This window comes from Carassius auratus, chromosome 36, assembly GCF_003368295.1.
Source record: "Carassius auratus strain Wakin chromosome 36, ASM336829v1, whole genome shotgun sequence".
NCBI classification, from domain to species: Eukaryota; Metazoa; Chordata; class Actinopteri; order Cypriniformes; family Cyprinidae; genus Carassius; species Carassius auratus.
The window spans coordinates 11,139,796-11,157,157 of record NC_039278.1 but is presented as its reverse complement, the minus strand read 5'-3'; the positions used below and the strand labels follow the sequence as shown (position 1 = coordinate 11,157,157).

The 17,362-nt window shown below is 37.1% G+C and overlaps 2 protein-coding genes across 3 annotated transcripts in view; one reads left to right on the top strand and one right to left on the bottom strand.

Annotated features, from left to right (window-relative positions):
* The window catches only part of srgap2 (SLIT-ROBO Rho GTPase activating protein 2), an 86,176-nt gene extending 77,411 nt beyond the window's left edge, over positions 1–8,765 (bottom strand). For both annotated transcript variants that reach the window (XM_026221355.1, XM_026221357.1), the window contains exons 1-2: positions 8,636–8,765; positions 7,622–8,054 (exon numbers count right to left, since the gene is read on the bottom strand). In XM_026221355.1, coding sequence (XP_026077140.1) covers positions 7,622–7,688 — 67 coding nt within the window. In that variant the 5' untranslated portion in view covers positions 7,689–8,054; positions 8,636–8,765. The remainder of the gene's footprint in view (positions 1–7,621; positions 8,055–8,635) is intronic.
* A 1,065-nt stretch (positions 8,766–9,830) lies between these two features.
* On the top strand, positions 9,831–13,840 carry LOC113055233 (protein FAM72A-like). Its single transcript, XM_026221354.1, has 5 exons — positions 9,831–9,985; positions 10,333–10,527; positions 10,631–10,708; positions 11,303–11,427; positions 12,167–13,840. Exons 2-5 carry the CDS (start codon positions 10,382–10,384, stop codon positions 12,259–12,261), a joined length of 444 nt encoding a protein of 147 aa, XP_026077139.1. The 5' UTR covers positions 9,831–9,985; positions 10,333–10,381; the 3' UTR covers positions 12,262–13,840.
* Positions 13,841–17,362: the final 3,522 nt, after the last annotated feature.

Below are 17,362 nucleotides of genomic sequence, written 5' to 3'. Positions count from 1 at the left end.
TAAATCTTTCTATATTTTGAATCATATTTACAAGCAGTGTAGAGCCATGATGTGGATATTATACACGATCAATCATAATTATTACACAGGCAATATAGCCTGTGGTCTCTCATTAAACGGTCTCTACACTGTATGCCATATGGAAATGAATACAAAGCAGAAAACAACATGCCCAAGTGTGTGGTCAACCGTGTGTAAAAACGTCATGTGTTTGCAATTATTAAAAGTCTGGTCAAGAAGGGGGAGGGGGAGCAAAACACCAAAAAACAATGTTTCATATTTCATCCTGAATGGCAAACCGTCATTTCAGGAGTTGCGAGAAAAGTAGGAGTGAGCAGGCCACGAAAAAAAGAACAATAGAAGAACAGAGACCGCTTTGGTCCTGCAGTTCTACACAATGCTCTTATTGTTAGTCCAGAACCACAGCAGATCTGGAAAGAAAGGAGAAGGAGAAAGAAAAGACACTGGTGCTCTCCAAAGACGGTGGTCCTGACTCATGTTGCACATTCCTACAGGTTTCAGGTCTGTTGCCGTGTGAGACGTGGACTTCGTTCCCACAGCGGCCAGGCTTAAGTGAGAGGAGGAACCGAGATATCCTTTGGGAAAAACAGAGTAGAAAATGCTTCCTCATTTTAATAAAAACACTCCACACAGTCAAAGAGAAGATGTTGAGAAGGTGAGTTGCGTTGAGCTGCCATTCAGATTTTGCATAGCGGACAAGCTGATGGATGAATGAGTCTGTTGGCAGTATGCAAATTTCAGCATAAATACCACTAGATTCATTCAAACGGAGTCAATGTTCTAGCTAACAAAGAGCTAAAAGACAGCCATCTTAAAGGCACAGTTCAACCAAAAAAATGTAAATTCGGTTTTATTTACTTGCTATCTTTTGTGGAACACACAAAAAAAAGATGTTTGTATAATAAAAAGGGAATGGGGACAAACTCAAAAATACAATACACAAGCACAATAAAAACATCATAAGTGTATTAAGGGGGGGGGGGGGGCTACAAATGGTGTTTTGTGTATTCACACATCAGTGTTAAAGAGATGGGTTCTCATGCTAATCAAGGCCAAAGTTTTCTAAAATAATTCAGAAGAATGACTGAGAATTTTTGTGCCGAAGATCTTACTTCCGGGTTGGTACAAGATTCGGCTGGTCCATCGTGGACCTAATGATGAAGACAAGTGCGGAACATAGAGCAGAACTCCTTTTATGAGCATTTCTCCCGGTAAAAGCATGTCCGCGCATATGTTGGCCAGAGGAGAGCGAGACCACGCACATCAACGCGCTTCAAAATCTTCGGCAGCGCTGCATAGGATTTGTTCGAGAATGCTTCCAAATAAGTGCGATTTTGGATGTGAGGGAAAGTTTACCGTGTTCAGCTTCCCCAAGAACCCAGCGTTACATGAACAGTGGATGCAGTTTGTTTTTCCAAGGCAGCAACGGAGTGTATCAAGTGTGTTTGTGTGTTCTGTTCATTTGAGTGATGAATGTTTATAAACAAGGCCCAAGTCGACTCTAGATTTGCACATCGTTTGATATTAAAACATGGAGCCGTCCCTGTGATAAAAGACCCCATTCATGTAAGTACAATTGCATCAGATTTCTGTATTTTGTTGGAAATCAGCACATAAGTAAATATATGTTAATGGAAACAACACGAAACGTCAGTATTATAGCTCCGCTCACGGCACGCCTCCAGGAACTCGGATTTTCTGTAAAGAATCGGAAATCTGTATTTTTCTTTTATAAATATGATAAAACTAAAGACAGTTTAGAGATGCAGTACTACTCTATAGGTACTCAAGATAAACATGAGATTAGGTGAAACTGTGTATGTACCCTTTAAATAATCTCTTGTTTTCTTCAATAAACTGCTCCTGAAGTGAGCAAATTTGCGCAACTATGGGCTTGCCCTTAGTTGTGCAAACATTGAACATTTAACCTTCATTTGCTAATAATAATAACAACAACAACCACTAACAAGCAATCTGTATTTCCCTTTGGTGCTTCAACATACCCTTTTTTTTGGATTATCAATAAGCAGCCATTGAGATGACCACTTTGCAACAATTATTAAATAATTTCAATACTAACATTTATGTGCATCTACTTCAATTATTTGCCCCAAGACTCTACCTTGTGGAAATCCAACATCCTCAAAAGGTGGAACTAATGGAAAACAGCCATGTCACTTCTTAAAAGGTAAGCCCCTTCCTGTCTGCTATCCTCCAATCAGAACAGCCGAAACATGGAAATATATACAAAGTGTGGTTTGATCTGCTCTTTGAATTAAAACAAAACGTCTGAGTAAAAATTTCTGTTACCGGGTCTTAGAATTAACCTCACAGTCTGTTTTGATGTCGACGACTGGCATGTGTTCTACTGTCATGCAGAATGCAAAACTCCACTAAAACCAAGACTGGCCATTTCAGTCTGACAAAGAAGTAAATGGAAGACAGAATGTAAATGGTTTTCCACTTTGCAGGCTCTCTCTAACCCTCCCCCACACCTTCCCTTGGCTGATCGCCGGGAAAGTGCTTGATGACTTTACCATGCCTATTTGAAGGTCTGCTGGACTTCAGGACATTTAGCATGAACTGACAGAGAAATCACATTATTTAGTCCAGCGTTACCCATCAGGGAGATGAAATGTCATCAGGCCATGAAAATGAGCATGTGTGCATGACTTGCATGCTTGCTAATGTATAGAAAAATAAGAAGAAAGGTGGTTTGGAAATAGCTGGTCCCTGAGCAAGTTTCCAAGCAGAAGCAGGTTCATGATGGCAGGTAAGCGGAGCATCCATCTTCCCTTGAGTTTCATCCATATGTTTGTTATCCAGTCTGGCAGAGTTTTAAAATTTGGACTGGGATTCACCTGGTGTTCATTTGTTGAGAATCACAGCGGGAGATTAATTAGAGGCAACAGAAAGTCGATCCAGGCATTTTCATTTCCACAGTAAATTATGCTGATGTAGTACAAACAGTATAATGGAGTTTTGAGGGGTGTGATTTCGGCCCCATTCCTTCCTATTCTATGTCAGGTAACAGTTTTGTGCATTTAGTCATGTGCATCCTGAGGGATCGGGCATCTGTTGTCAATTATGACCTTTCTGTTGCATCCACAAACATTACGCTGTCTATTAGTGGATTGAGGCAACCAAAAAGTTATTCTGCATAGGAGGCATTTAGTACATAACAGATGTTGGAAACACTGATGATTAATTGGTTAAAGAGCTCTCTAAAGTGAACGCAAGTGTGAGAACTACTACAATGGTATGAGGAAAGCTGCAGAGACCAATTCCTACAAGAATGGGTTGTCTCTTTTACAGATATAACTTGGCCTCTTCTGTTAATCCACAAGTTAATCAAATAAATGATAAAAACTTAAATCTGGACCAACTCAACAAGTTATCCAGGTCAACTCCCTCAGGGCTGGTCCTCTGACAGGAAGTCCAGAAATCGGGGGTGAGTTTTCAATTCAGGAGCACACAATAGCAACAATACATGTGTGTTTTGCACTGTCTCCCCCTCCTTCCTCTCCTCATCTTCCTTAAACAAACATCCTTCCTGGGGAAGATTATTTCAGATCAAGTAAGCATTTCCACATAAAGAACATTTGCATACTGTATTCTAGCGCCATACCGGGCACACCATCCATTCCACGGACTCATTAAGTGCTAAAGTGGAGAGTCTTGGCCGGAGCAGGAGCCATGGATCAATGCTGGCCTGTTCTAATTGAGGCAAACTTGTTAGGGGAAGGGTATTAAAAAGGACAAGAAGAGATTAGTGGAATTGTAAAGATTCATTGCAGCTGCAGCGTGAGCAAACAAAGGCTGATGCAGAGCTGTAAACCCAAAAGACCTTCTAATCATCGACCTCGTAGATTAACTGAACATTTTGGGATGGGTTGGAAGAGGTGATGCCACTTTTCAAAAACCAACCAATCCATAACCTTTGGGGTGACATCTAACAAGCAGTGCCGTTTAAACACATCCTTCAAAACAATATCTAACCAAAATGGAAAAAAGCCAGAGTTGATGTATAATAGGTATCACAATGAGATCATAGGGGTCACAGTGGCCAAATAGTTAGCCAACAACCAATTATATCCCTGTTGTAATATAAAAATCTGTATTTATTATTATTTTTTACTTTATTGATAAGATTTATTGATAAAAATTATTTAAAAACTCTCTCTTTCTTCCTCGCTCTCATTTGTCAGGGACATTGCACAACCAACGCTGACAAGCTCTAAACATTAAATATCAGCCAAATAATCAGCTTGGTCCATATTTCGATCAATAATGTTAACACATCATGATGTCTCTCTTTGGATCAGCCTCCGAATCTTTCACTCTCCTCAACCAATCAATATCTCACTGTCTGCTCAAAGAACCAGATGTTTGAAAACACCAAAACCACTGCTAATGAAACCAAGTGAAGGTTTTCTCATTCCATCTCTTTTTTGCCACATAAAGCCAAAGAACAGCTGCTTGGGTTGTGAAGACTCCACTATTTCGCTTGTCAGCAGAAACACATTCAAATGAGCATTCAAAGCGTAGGATCGAGAACACAGAGGATCTAGTATAACTGATCAAAAGCAATGGCCTGTTTTGGGCCTCAGATGCTGTGAAACTGGATGAACGCAGTGATTACTGACATTCAAACCGGGAAATGTGAGAAACTCTGCCGAAATATGTTGAGAGGGAAAATGTTAGTAGGCTGTTGCACCCTCCCCCCGAAACACCATAAGCACTTCAAACAGAATTCAACAGTGACCTACATACATAGGCGTGAAGTTACTATTAAAAATCAACAAAGTTCTAATCCATTTTGCACTGCACAGTTTCTCTGCCATCTTTAAATTACAGGAACTAATGGAAATGTCCATCTTCAAATCTTCACTAAAACAATTTCTCCAAATGCTTTTGGTTCTCTTTCCATTGTTAAAAAGACATCAGGCATAGCACAAAAAGAGGGGCAAAGCATCTTCCAGGCTTTTCTTTTTTTATTAATGATGCCAATTAGAGCAGTCAATCATTTTATTTCCCACAGCTTGAGAACGCTCTTATACGCATAGTCACTTTTCACATGCTTGACAGGCTCACTTCCCATGTCTGAAGGATTATAGCTACATTAACCAATCCTTCCAAACAGCCATGGTAAAAAAACAGATGTACATTTCCTGCCAATCCTTGGAAACGTCAAGCCCAGTCTTCCATCTCATTCAGCTTGTTTCTGGTAAGAGAAGCTTGTACCTGAGCCATAAGTGAGCCTTTGAGTTGGTCTCATTTGTGATTCCTTTATAAAAAATCTGAATGGAGAAGCCAAGGTACTGAGAATGGCTGAAAAGAGTCTGATCATTGAGATACTGTTAATAGCTTATAGCACCGACTCCAGGGCACTGAGAATAAGAGCATGATTTTGATGGAAAAACTCTATGTTCTGCATCAAGCTGATGTTAATCAATGATAATTCAGTTAGAAATGTAGGCAGCTTTGATGTGTCTCTCTCTGACTTCTCCATTTTCAGATTTTCTTCTCAAGTCTGGTTGCCTCAGCACAGAAATAGATCACCAAGCAATTACTGCTTCCTCTTCTGCCACTAATTTATGACAGATTATTAAGCCAAATCAGCGATGTTTCACTAGGCAAGGATGCTTTCGAAATCTAGCCAATTTTTCTGTGTGCACCCTTGCAATTCCTGAGAGAAGAAAATCATGCCTATTATTGTTTCTTTCCAGATCCTGTCATCTCAAGATATTTGATCAAACTGATCCATAAGAATTTTTTTTTTTTTTTCAGGAATGGCAGAGTAATAGGGATTCATTTGCTTGTGAGGGAGGCTGGGGGTTCAAACAGGCAAGAGAAAGTGATATGACACAGCATCCAGAGAGAGGAGCTGGAGGAGGAACAATAGTGCAGAATTAATATCAGGTTTATAGATGTGCATTTATTTCAGCAACTGAAACAGATCAATGTGTTGGGGCTAGCATTTCTCAGGGATGTGAATGCAATTATTCTTCAGTTCTGCAGTTCATCTGTTAAAGACACTAAAAGGCTCAACTTAAAAGGCAGGTAAAAAATGGCAACAGTCGCAATTGACATTCAGGTTATCCAGACATTCAGGTGACCAATGAATCACTTTTCCATCAATTTGTGATTGGTGGAATAGATTTTTTTAATATTTTTTATAAAGTTGGCAGCTCACACTGAAAATGAATGACGTATGAAATATTCATTTAGTTATAATTTTAATTACGCTAGATTTATTTGTCATATAACTTATTTTAAATCATATTGCAGCCCTCTAATGGGCCCTGGCCCCCTTTGTTGAAAACCAGTGAGCCGAGCATAACTACAAGAACTGATATTTAATAATTGTAATGACTTTTAATGGCCAGGCTTCATTTAGCTGGTTTAAGATGGTCTCCAGCCGGATTACTTGAAAAGCTGACAGAAAACCCCTTTAAAAAAACCAGCTAAAAGACCAAGCTGGGAAAATCATCATACCAGCTTAGGCTAGTTTGAACGGTTTTAGCTATATTTCAATGCAAAACATTTAAACACCCTAAACTAGGTTCATGCTCTGTTTAGCAATATGTATGTCACAATGACCTACTTGAATGAAAACTCTCATAGATGAGAAACCCACTGGCTCTTATTAAAGGTTCTTTTCCCCTCACTTAGCAGCAACAGGCAGGGCTCATCAGTTGCTCAACTCAAAGTGCACAATACATAACTGCGTGAATAACGTGATACCGAGCTTCACTAATGAAGTGCATCAGTCAATCAACAGCTTCGTTTTGCCTCATCAGACAGACGTTTCTATGGGAACACAATCCCTTCAGTGAGACAAAAACACACAAAAGAAACAAGCACAGTGTACTGTTAAAATTACTTCATTAAATACTACATTACCTCTCAGAATAGGCGAAAATATTCTCGAAGCCTTCAGGCTAGAGCTTTAAACGGTTACCAACCACATCGTAGTAAGAATAACATTAATGAGGTTACTGCAATAACCGAGCTGTCACCGAGCAACACACCTTTACTTCATTCACGCACAGACAGTAGAACGTTTCTCGGTCAAATAAAATTCAAAACGGCTTTAAACGTGTTGCTTAAGTCCGTGACCTACTGCAAAACATCTCTGTCAGCCAGCATGACATGTTTCAAAAATCAATGTTGAACAGCACCACACCAGCTCGCACAGAGACGCGCAGGGCAAAAGAAAACGCCCTGCCTTGACTATACGTACAACCTACACAAGCTGACTGAAGGAAACACAACAAAAAAACAACACAAACGTCACAGAAATGACATATGTTTAATAGTAAAACCCAGTTTGAGTTAGTATTGATTGAGAATATCGCTTCTCAAACAGGCGACTGACTGACTGACCGACCGCACATCCATCATTCCGTTTGGACACACTGCCACATGTAGTGACGAGCTAGCATTGTTTCTGACAAAGTCAAATAAATAGCGTTTTTCTTTGGTAAATACGACTGCGTTTGCACCACTTGCGCTCATACATGCACTGTAACCCATCCAACAAGAAACACAATGGTAGCCGTGCAGGAAAAACACATTAGCGACACATTTCACTTACCTTTGACTTGCGTTTCATATTCGGCTATAATCTCCTTGTCCTTTCGGAATTTAGCCGGAGACGTCATACTGATCTAAAAGAAGTAAGTCCTGTCACAGCGAGAAACACCGCGGAACAAACGCCTCTTCGTCCACAGATATCCAAAAGAGTGGATGGGTATTGTCTCCTACCGATGATCAATCACGCCGCATTATTAGCTGGAGCTGCCGTTGGCTTCCTAGGTGGAATATGTCCGTGACAGCACGCGAGGAGTGAAGCCAAAAAAGAATAGTTTCATCGCACCGTTCACTCACACTGGACACGAGCGACAAGACGCAGCGCCTTCCAAAGTTTGCGCCTTCCTCCAGCGGTCAGATGTGTGAGAGAGAGAGAGAGGCTAGAGTCTTCTCGGGGCAGGATGATGAAGGCATGAATTAGACTTCCCAGCATCACACTGCACACAAACAAACAAGTTCACTGGATCAGATTTCTAAAGGCTACTTCCTTCCAGTAAACTTCCTCAAACTATTTTCGATTTCTTTCATTTGTTCAAAACAGACGTTCAACCCCATCGACGCTCCTCTTTACAATGTTTAGGTATGATATTATGATTTTTTTTAAGACGATTAAAGAAAATTAAAATGTACAATCATGACAACTTCAATTTTGCCATAGGATAAGAAAACCCTGAAACAAATGTGTCAAGTATTTTGGTCAAATGGAAAGATGAGGTTAAGAGTACTTTACTTTAACGCTGTCATAAAATGTAAAACGCGTTTAAATAGAAGCTGCCAATCTTGTAGACTGCAGGGATGTTGAGGACTTTAAATCTCCAGTCCTAAAATGAAAGAGGCTATGAGCAACAAGAGGCAGTCTGTCGAGTAAGTTAACGTGATGTGAAAAGCAGAGGCCCCTGGTTACTGTCTGAATAGTTCAGGGCTTTCCTTTAGGAGATTCCTGCATTTCATCCGGACGATTGCGGAGGTTTCTCGTGCCCAATCATATACTGTGCCATTGAATCTGTAAACCACTTACCTTAAAAGACGATTTCCATGTTTAAAATCGAGTTTGATATACCAGATTTCTCCCTCCTGACTAGTTACGCTTTTTCTCTGAATTTTCCCAAACTCAAACCCCGCCTCTTTTCATGGAAGAGAAAGAACAACCCCCCTCTATTGTCATTGGTCACAACCGGTCACAACATGCGAACACGACTTGAATCCTTGCTTTTACTGTCTATGCGTGAATCTATCAAACTGCCAAAAGATAGATTTCTGAGGCATTAATACTATTTTATCTCATAAGGCCATGTCGGATATTTTAAAGGCTTGAGTGAAATTCACAAACCGCAATTTTAAATCCTCTTTTTTTTAATTTTTGGGTTATTTTTATTTGTTTTATTTTTTCATTTTTATTTATGTCGTCCTTGTCTTCACAATAAAACATGTAATAATCATCAGAAAATATTTTATGTATTTTTTATTATTTTTATTTTATTTTTATTTCATTTTTTATTTTATTTTTTTATTTTTCTAGCGATGTCTGATTCGTGAATTAATCCTTGCGAGTCGGATCTTTTCAATGAATCGGTTCAAAAACCGGCCGGTCTGAAAAATTATTCATTTACAAATCGAACTGAACGATTCATTGACTAATTCACGAGTCGGTCAAACAACCTGTGCGAACTAAGTGCAAATTATGTTTTGCTTGAAAGGTGATGATAATGTCTGCGTTCATCGGATGTGACAAAAAATACTTTTCATATGATGCATTTGTGTATCCTCACTAAAAGCTAAATGTACTCAAGAATAATTTTTGTTTAGGTTTTAGGTGCTTTCTGATTCTGATTCTGATGAGCTGAAATGCTTCAGCAAACTAAACTGGAACACATGGCATCAAAATAAACATCCTTAATAATAATAATGAATCAAAATAAACGTAATATACAACAACATGTGCCTACAAATTGCATTTTTGGAATAAACAATCTACCACAACGGGATGTCAGTGACCACGTGATAATAGAATCACAGAACCTCTTGTGAACCAAATCTTTGAAACAACTCGTTCAAAAGAACCGATTTGCAGAATCGAGTTGGACTGCCCCTCCCTAGTGGTTTTGTGGTTTGCGCAAAGTCACTGCAACCAATCACCCATGGAATCTGAGCTGACCAATCATGTGTGAGATATGGTAATTTGGCACCAATCAACGTTAGAGATCGGACTGTTTGAAAATCTTTCAGGAAGCGTATATCCGCTTTGACGCGGACGTAAACAAACGTAGCTTAGCAATCTAAGCCTTGCTGTAACCATTGAGAGATTGTACCGTAGTACAATGTGTTTCTCTGCCGTCTAGATCTAGAACGATCTGATATCCGGTACCAGGTAAGAATGGTTTTATGGTATGCTTAGTAAAAAAAAAAAAAAAAAGTCTTTTTAGTTAGCAGGCTAACTTAGCTGTATAATAATAAGAAAATAACAGTTTTTCTATATTTTAACAGAAGAGTAAAATGATCAGGAATTACTGTGATTTATATCAATACTGTTAATTTGAAGGGCTTTTCCGTTTTTGGGATCAACAGACTCTAACTTGGAGATACTGCAAACGTGTAATACAGGTGCAAACAGGCTCGAGCTAGCTATAGCCAGACAGGTGCAGGTCGTCTCAGATAAACATCTGCTGTGTCCTTCACTGCAGGTGCTGACTCTTTATTGTCGTTTTAAACCAACAGGACCCGGCGTTTTGTTAAGAGCTTTACTTGAGAAGATCTCAACTCAACAATGTCTACTTCAAATTTCAAGAATAAGTGTGTGACGCAAGTCAACTGTATATACTGTGACAATCTGCTGTGTATGAGAGGGATGAAAGCTGTACTTTTGGCTGACACGGAAATAGAGTTGTTCTCAACCGACATACCACCAAATAGGTGAGGCTTTCCGCGATCAGATTTCACATATATAATCATGATCATCACATGCTTTGTGTTCAATGCCTAATATGAACGAGTCTGTGTTGTTTTCTTCATGTAGGACTGTTGATTTTGTGGCCAGCTGCTATTCCACTGAAAGCTGCAAATGCAAATTAAGAGATATTGCTTGTTTGAAATGGTAAAGAGGTCTTTATATTTATTATCACTTAGTTTTTACTCATAGTGTTTGGAATCAGAAAATAAAATGTATTACAAATATTATATACTACTGTTCAAAATCTGAGTAAGTTTTTTTTATATATATTTTTGTTCAGCATGGATTCATTAAATGTATCAAAAGTGACAGTTATATAATATTATAAAATATTTATATTTCATGTAAATATAATTTAACCTTCTATACGTCCGAAAAAAATCGTGGAAATCCCTTTTACACTAAAACATTTATAAAATAAAAATAGCAGCACAAAACATTTCAGCTTTGATAATAATAAGGAATGTTTATTGAACACTTAGGATTGGAATGGTGGCAATTCAGCTTTACAATTTTACATAAAAATATTACCAACTCTAAACTTTTGAATGGTAGTGTATTATCCTTTTTTATTTACACTGCTGCATTTAGACTTGTAGGCTGGCATCAAATGTGTTTTGGTAATGTTCAGTCCATTGTTAACACTGAGCCATTTGCTGTTCTGTTTCATTGTGTCCCACAAAGCATTTGAATCAGGTGTTTTTGACTCTCTCTCTCTGGCTCTTTCTGCCCATTCAGTGGGAATGTTGTGGGATATCACGTGGTGGCCCCATGCAAGCCCTGCTTGCTGTCCTGCAACAATGGTCACTTCTGGATGTTCAACAGTGAAGCTGTGTCCACCATCAATAGACTGGATGCAACAGGTTTGAGACGTCTGGTGCAAAAACACTGTCTATGCCCACTGCTTATGTTCAGATAACTTCTGCTTACCATTGTTTCAGTGATTATCTGCTCATAGCCATCAAAAAGATCCTGTATAAGCACCCATATAATTATATAGTGTATAATTATACTTAAAGAGCAGTAACTTGTTTAGTTGCTTGTGATTAGGATGTTTTAACACACATTAGTAGACAAGGATGTTCTCACAAAATGTTTTTAAATGCAGGTGGAGCATGTACAATGAGTTGAAATATTACCCAATGAAAGATTAAAATATTTGGCAAATGAATTGTGGAAAAAAAAAATAGTAAAAGGATATCTTCTGATACAGATTTATATTCTTTTTATTTTGGTCTTCTACAAAAGTGCATTTTAAAAGGTAAAAAAAAAATGTTGATCAAAAGTGACAGGAAATAAATTTTTAGTATTTACGAAATAATTGTGTTTTAAAAATGCTGATCTTGTGAACTTTTCTGCTGAAAATATTAAGTGGTTCCACAAAAATATTAATAAGCAAAACCGTTTTCAATATTGATAATAAGAAATATTTCTTGAGCAGCATATAAGAATGATTTTTGAAGGATTGTGTGACACTGAAGACTCTAGTAATGGCTGTTAACGGCTCTTACAGACCCCAAAACGTTTGAATGGTAGTGTAACAATTGCATTTGTGTTAAAAATGCTTCAAACGTTAATAATTCAAGTCTGTGTCTTTCATAGGGCAGAACCTGCTGCTGTGGGGAGATCTTCCAGAACTGGAGGACAGTGATGACGAAAGCCTGGACAGTCTGTCAGAAGAAGAGTACCTCAGATAGAAACACACGTCTAAATGAAGTAGATTTACATAAATCTCCGTTTAAAGCACATTGTCTTCTCTTCAGCTGACTGGGAACGGGCAAAAGGAAAACAAAATCTTCACCATCCCAGCTTGATTTATATGCATTTTCGTTCTGCATTCTCTCACTTTAGTTTAAGCATGTCTGAGTGCCATTAGCAAACAATGTTTCCGTTTTCTTTGCTTTACGGTTACAGTAGCACAATACATGATGATTGGATTTAAAGATTTATGATGTTATCCTCCTACGGTATGTCTTTATTCAGGATTCACAAATGGTTCACGAAGATTAACAGCAGTGTTACTTTGAGGTGTTAATAGAATTGATTTGCTCCGTTACGAAAGCAGTTTTTGAAAGGCAGCCAAATGGCCAGCCAGCTAACAATTTTTTTTTCATAGATAGATAGATAGATAGATAGATAGATAGATAAGGATTAACAATCGTGCAAAATTGTATGCTGGTTCCACAAGTCTAGGTGGTTTTATAGGATGAAAATGACTGACATTAACCATGTTTTAATGGTTTACCAGTATATTTGTCCATTTTTATTGAATGTCACACATTGTCTCCTGAAGATGAATATGAATTGATACATGTATCCTAAACTAGGCTTAATCTTGTCTTTCATCTGATTATTTTCTGTATTTAAATTTTTCATGGCTTTGAAATTTTGAAGTGGCACAAAATGATTTGGTAACTTAGAGTAGTTAGGTCTCAGCTCGGTGACATTTGGCATTTGAACAACTTTGATTTAACATTTTTATGGCACACTCTTTTCAATGAATGCAGTTTCATGATTTTATTTGATTTTTATTTATAGTTTAAAATGTGTGGTTTTTTTTTATAAAGTTATGTTTCACTGTTTGTCAACAGAGAAATCATGAAGAAAAAAATGACAGAAAGAAATCTGCACTTAATTACTGTAAATGCTACATGAAACTGTGACATACTGGACAAAGCATTTTTAAGATTTCATATTTTTTTCCATGGAGGTAACAAAATGACTTACATCCTCTTTCATTTTGATTTATTAAGACATGATACAGTCCGTCAGTAGCAGTTTTTTTTTTCTTTTCACAATCCTGTTTACCATTTCACTGTGATGATCATTTTTAAATATTTAAAAATAAGAAGGCTCTTATGCCCGACTGTAAATGTAAATGTATTCAAGGTTGCATTTTCAGTCAAAATAACAGCAAAAGAATAAACAACCACTATTGTGATAGCTTTCAGGTGTAGCATTTTTAGAGGTTGGATTTTATGCCTTGAAGCAATCTTTAGTATGCATTTACGACCAAAATGAAACCATGGCAAATCTGTTTTGCATTTTAACTTATTAACAGAGGATTTAATTGATTTAAGTTATGCGTTTTGAATGTATTTATTAACAGACACGGTACTGTATTTATACTGACGTGATTTAATTTGCGCCATGTGAGGATGAGAGAAAAAAATAATAATTTGTATACTTTTGATCTGCACTGACAATATGTTGTTGGTTTAAACTTTGGGTTATTTTGTATGCTGAATTTCTTGATATTAAACCTTTTAATGTGGATATGCCTTTGTACATTTCCTTTATTCACCAAAGGTCAATACTGTCATTTTCAATCGGTTTAAAACATTAATCCTTATGAATTGATATAGATCGCATGACGGATCAAAACCTACACTATTATTCATAGGTTTGGGGTTTGGTTAGTTTAGCTACAATGCTAACACAGATGTAGAGCTATTTTTTTGGAATTGCATTAACTCTAAAGCCATATCTTCAATCTTTCAATATACCTCTGAGAGTGGACAGACAGATGAAAGAACTGCCTGCAGTAAGCGTGACCCATAATTCACTAGAATCCAGAGAAAGCAATAATATACATAAACATTTTCAGCAGGTTGATAAATAGAAACTAAACAGTCAAACCATATAACACATTTCAAATCATAGAATATATTTCATTAAACCACATATGTGCATATCGTAAAAAGAATCATATTTCAGCAGAACTATAACACAAAGCAGGAGCTATGAAAGAATTCATTTGAATAAACAAGGCTGGAATGACCCAGATTTGAATCCAAATAAAAAACCTGTATGACTTGAACATTGCAGTTCACAGACATTCTCTATTAAATTTGGGCTAATGTAGTGACATTTGGAAGTAAAAAAAAAAAAAAACGTTTTAACTTGCTGTTAATTTACTCCGCCTCAGGCCATCCAGGATGTAGGTGAATCTTGTTCTCTTTAGTAGTACAGTAAAGAAGATTTTTAGCTGAAACCGTGGTCCTTGCTGATTCAGTGCCTGAGAAAATGTTTTTTTTTTAAACAAAATTAATACCCATGACTCCTGACGATATATTGAGGTGTTATGAAGCGAAATGATTAGAACCATCTGAAACAGTTCACGGCTCAAACATCACAAATTTGTTTAAATGATGGATTTATTACAGCTTTTCACATCATGACATTGATTGTTAGACATTGATGTGGATTACTGTGTTGTATTTATCAGCTGTTTGAACTCTCATTCTGACGGCACCCATTCACTGCAGAAGACCCACTGGTGAGCAGGTGATGTAATGCTAAATTTCTCCAGATATGCTCCAATGAGGAAACAAACTCATCTTTATCTTGAACAGCCTAAAAATGTCATTCCTTTAAGAAGTTTAAATTGGTAACTACTGCATTTGAAATGTCAAAATATTTGATCGGTCGCTCAGCACAACAGGCCAAAATCCATGCCCATAATCTCAAATGAGCAAATATGATTGCCCATAAAAGGAAGATGTGGGAATCAAACATGGGCTATTTCAGCAACCCGAAACCACATCCACAAATAAGATCTTTTCCATTTGAGAATAACCTTATTTTTCTCTGGAAAATGCTGACTTACTCTTAACTGCAGGCCTATCTATCAAAACAGCCTTTGTCTTTATAAACACACCTCCCGTCAAACGCAGTGTTAAAACGCATAAACGTTAGAAATAATATATAGTTCAACATTATGACACCACACAAAATGTTCAGTTTTGCCACTTTCAGCGACCTGCTAATGGTTAAATGTTGTCAAACACGAGATTGGCTTGTGTGCTGAATCTAAATCGACAGTAAATAAAATAACATTTTATAACCATTTTGGTTCCCTAAATAACCTTTCAGGAAACAGTCCTTAAAAGAACCTCTTTTTTTTTTTTTTGGTGTGAAGAACATTTTAATAAGCAAAATAACTTTTTCCACTTTTGTGCAATGGAGAGATGGGACCATCAATGCCAACAAAAACTAATAAATAAAAATTCCTAAGAGTGTGAGGTGTGGTTCTACCACAATAATTTGTCTATAGCTTGTACTATAGCTCATGATTACTTAGCAGTTTGGTGAATAAGTTGCGAATATGCTTGAATTCATACTAACTCTTTTGTATGTTCATGTATGATCTGCTCATGCCCCCAAGAGTGACTTTTTTTTATTTGTTTTGTTTTTGTATGACTCCTATGGTACAAATTCATACAAACTTGCACATCATACATCTACTTAAGACCAACAGAAATAAGCTACACATTTTTATGTCCTTAAAATATTAATTCTTTGATTGAAGTATAAACACAAAGTATGATTTGTGTTTTCATGTTAATATTTTGAAATTTTTGTTAATTTGTTTAAGTCTGGAAAGTAATGTTACTGAACATTGTATTTGTAACTTTAAGATAACCTTGACTTGACGTTAGCCAAAACTCTGTTTATTTCTAATTAATTTTGATTCATTTAAGGGTACAAATCTATTAGTTTACAAATAAATATGAATTATTTCAGTTTCAGAAACCATTAAGTACTCCAATACACATAAAGCTATTATTTATTTATTTATTTATTTATTTATTTTCGCAAAATGATTAATCTGCATTAAATTTGAGATTTTAGGACTGCACAATCACAATGAGGGACTGCCAATGCAGAGAGCTGCAAAAAAAAAAGCATCCCTGATCGAACAAACAAAGAAGGGTAAACATTGGCCTTTATCCCTTATATTTGTTCAAACATGCAAATAGAGATTCAGCAATCATGGGTAATTTAGCATGCTGTGTTGCCCCAACATAGGATACTTCAACATTTTATACTGTGTGGATGAAAGTATGTTGTTGTTGTTTTTTGCATCACTGACAGGGACTATATTGCTACATTGTCAGTCACTGACAGGGCCTGTCAATCAAGACAAGAATGTCAAGAATATAATTGGAGAATAAAATATATAGCATTTATCCTGAAATCCAACAATGTTTAAATCCATCGTTTTCCTTTGGATGAATGTGTAACCTGGGACTTTCTTTGGCCATATGAAGCCTATGCCTAGTGTTTCTTGTTAGGGATTTCAAAAAGGTGTTCAGGAGTGTCTTCCCTTACCCTCAAGCGTGCTCTTTGCAGCATACTACTCAACAGTACTTTGTACTCAACAGTACTTTACGACGTGATGGATTTATAGAGCGCCGTTTGGGACAAGGCCAAATGCAACGTTGGGCTTTCAGAGCGCGCATGTGCTCTTTTAGTTGAGCTGGAAAGTTTGCAACAATGTGAACTTATACTGCGTAGTAGTTGTAGTATACTTGTTCATTTGCATTTTTCTCTATCAATAGCTATTACTGTGGGTCAGCTTAAAAGTCAACATTCACCTGCTACTTGCAGCTGTAGTTATCATGTAAACAGCGTGTTTTTGCATCAAACAGAGCCATCATCAAACGCTCAGAAACTATTAGGGAGGAAACGAAAATAAAACAAACTGCCTTCACAAACAGACAGACTTAAATATGTTTTTGATATTGGTGCCTACACACAACAAAAGGCGGAACAAGCTTGTCCAAAAGATGACAAGAAATGCAAATATCGCGCGTCATTAGTTTTTCGACAAAAAAAGAGTGATCATGGTTGTGTTGTCCTGGAACAAGATATTTAAACAGGTCAGTAGACATTTAAAACAACAAATGACGCAGCATTTTGTATGTGTTTTTTTGTGTATTTTTATACCGTTTTTTTTTTTTTTTTTGGTGGATAAACAGGGAATCAGTGGATGACAGCTTGGACAATATTGGC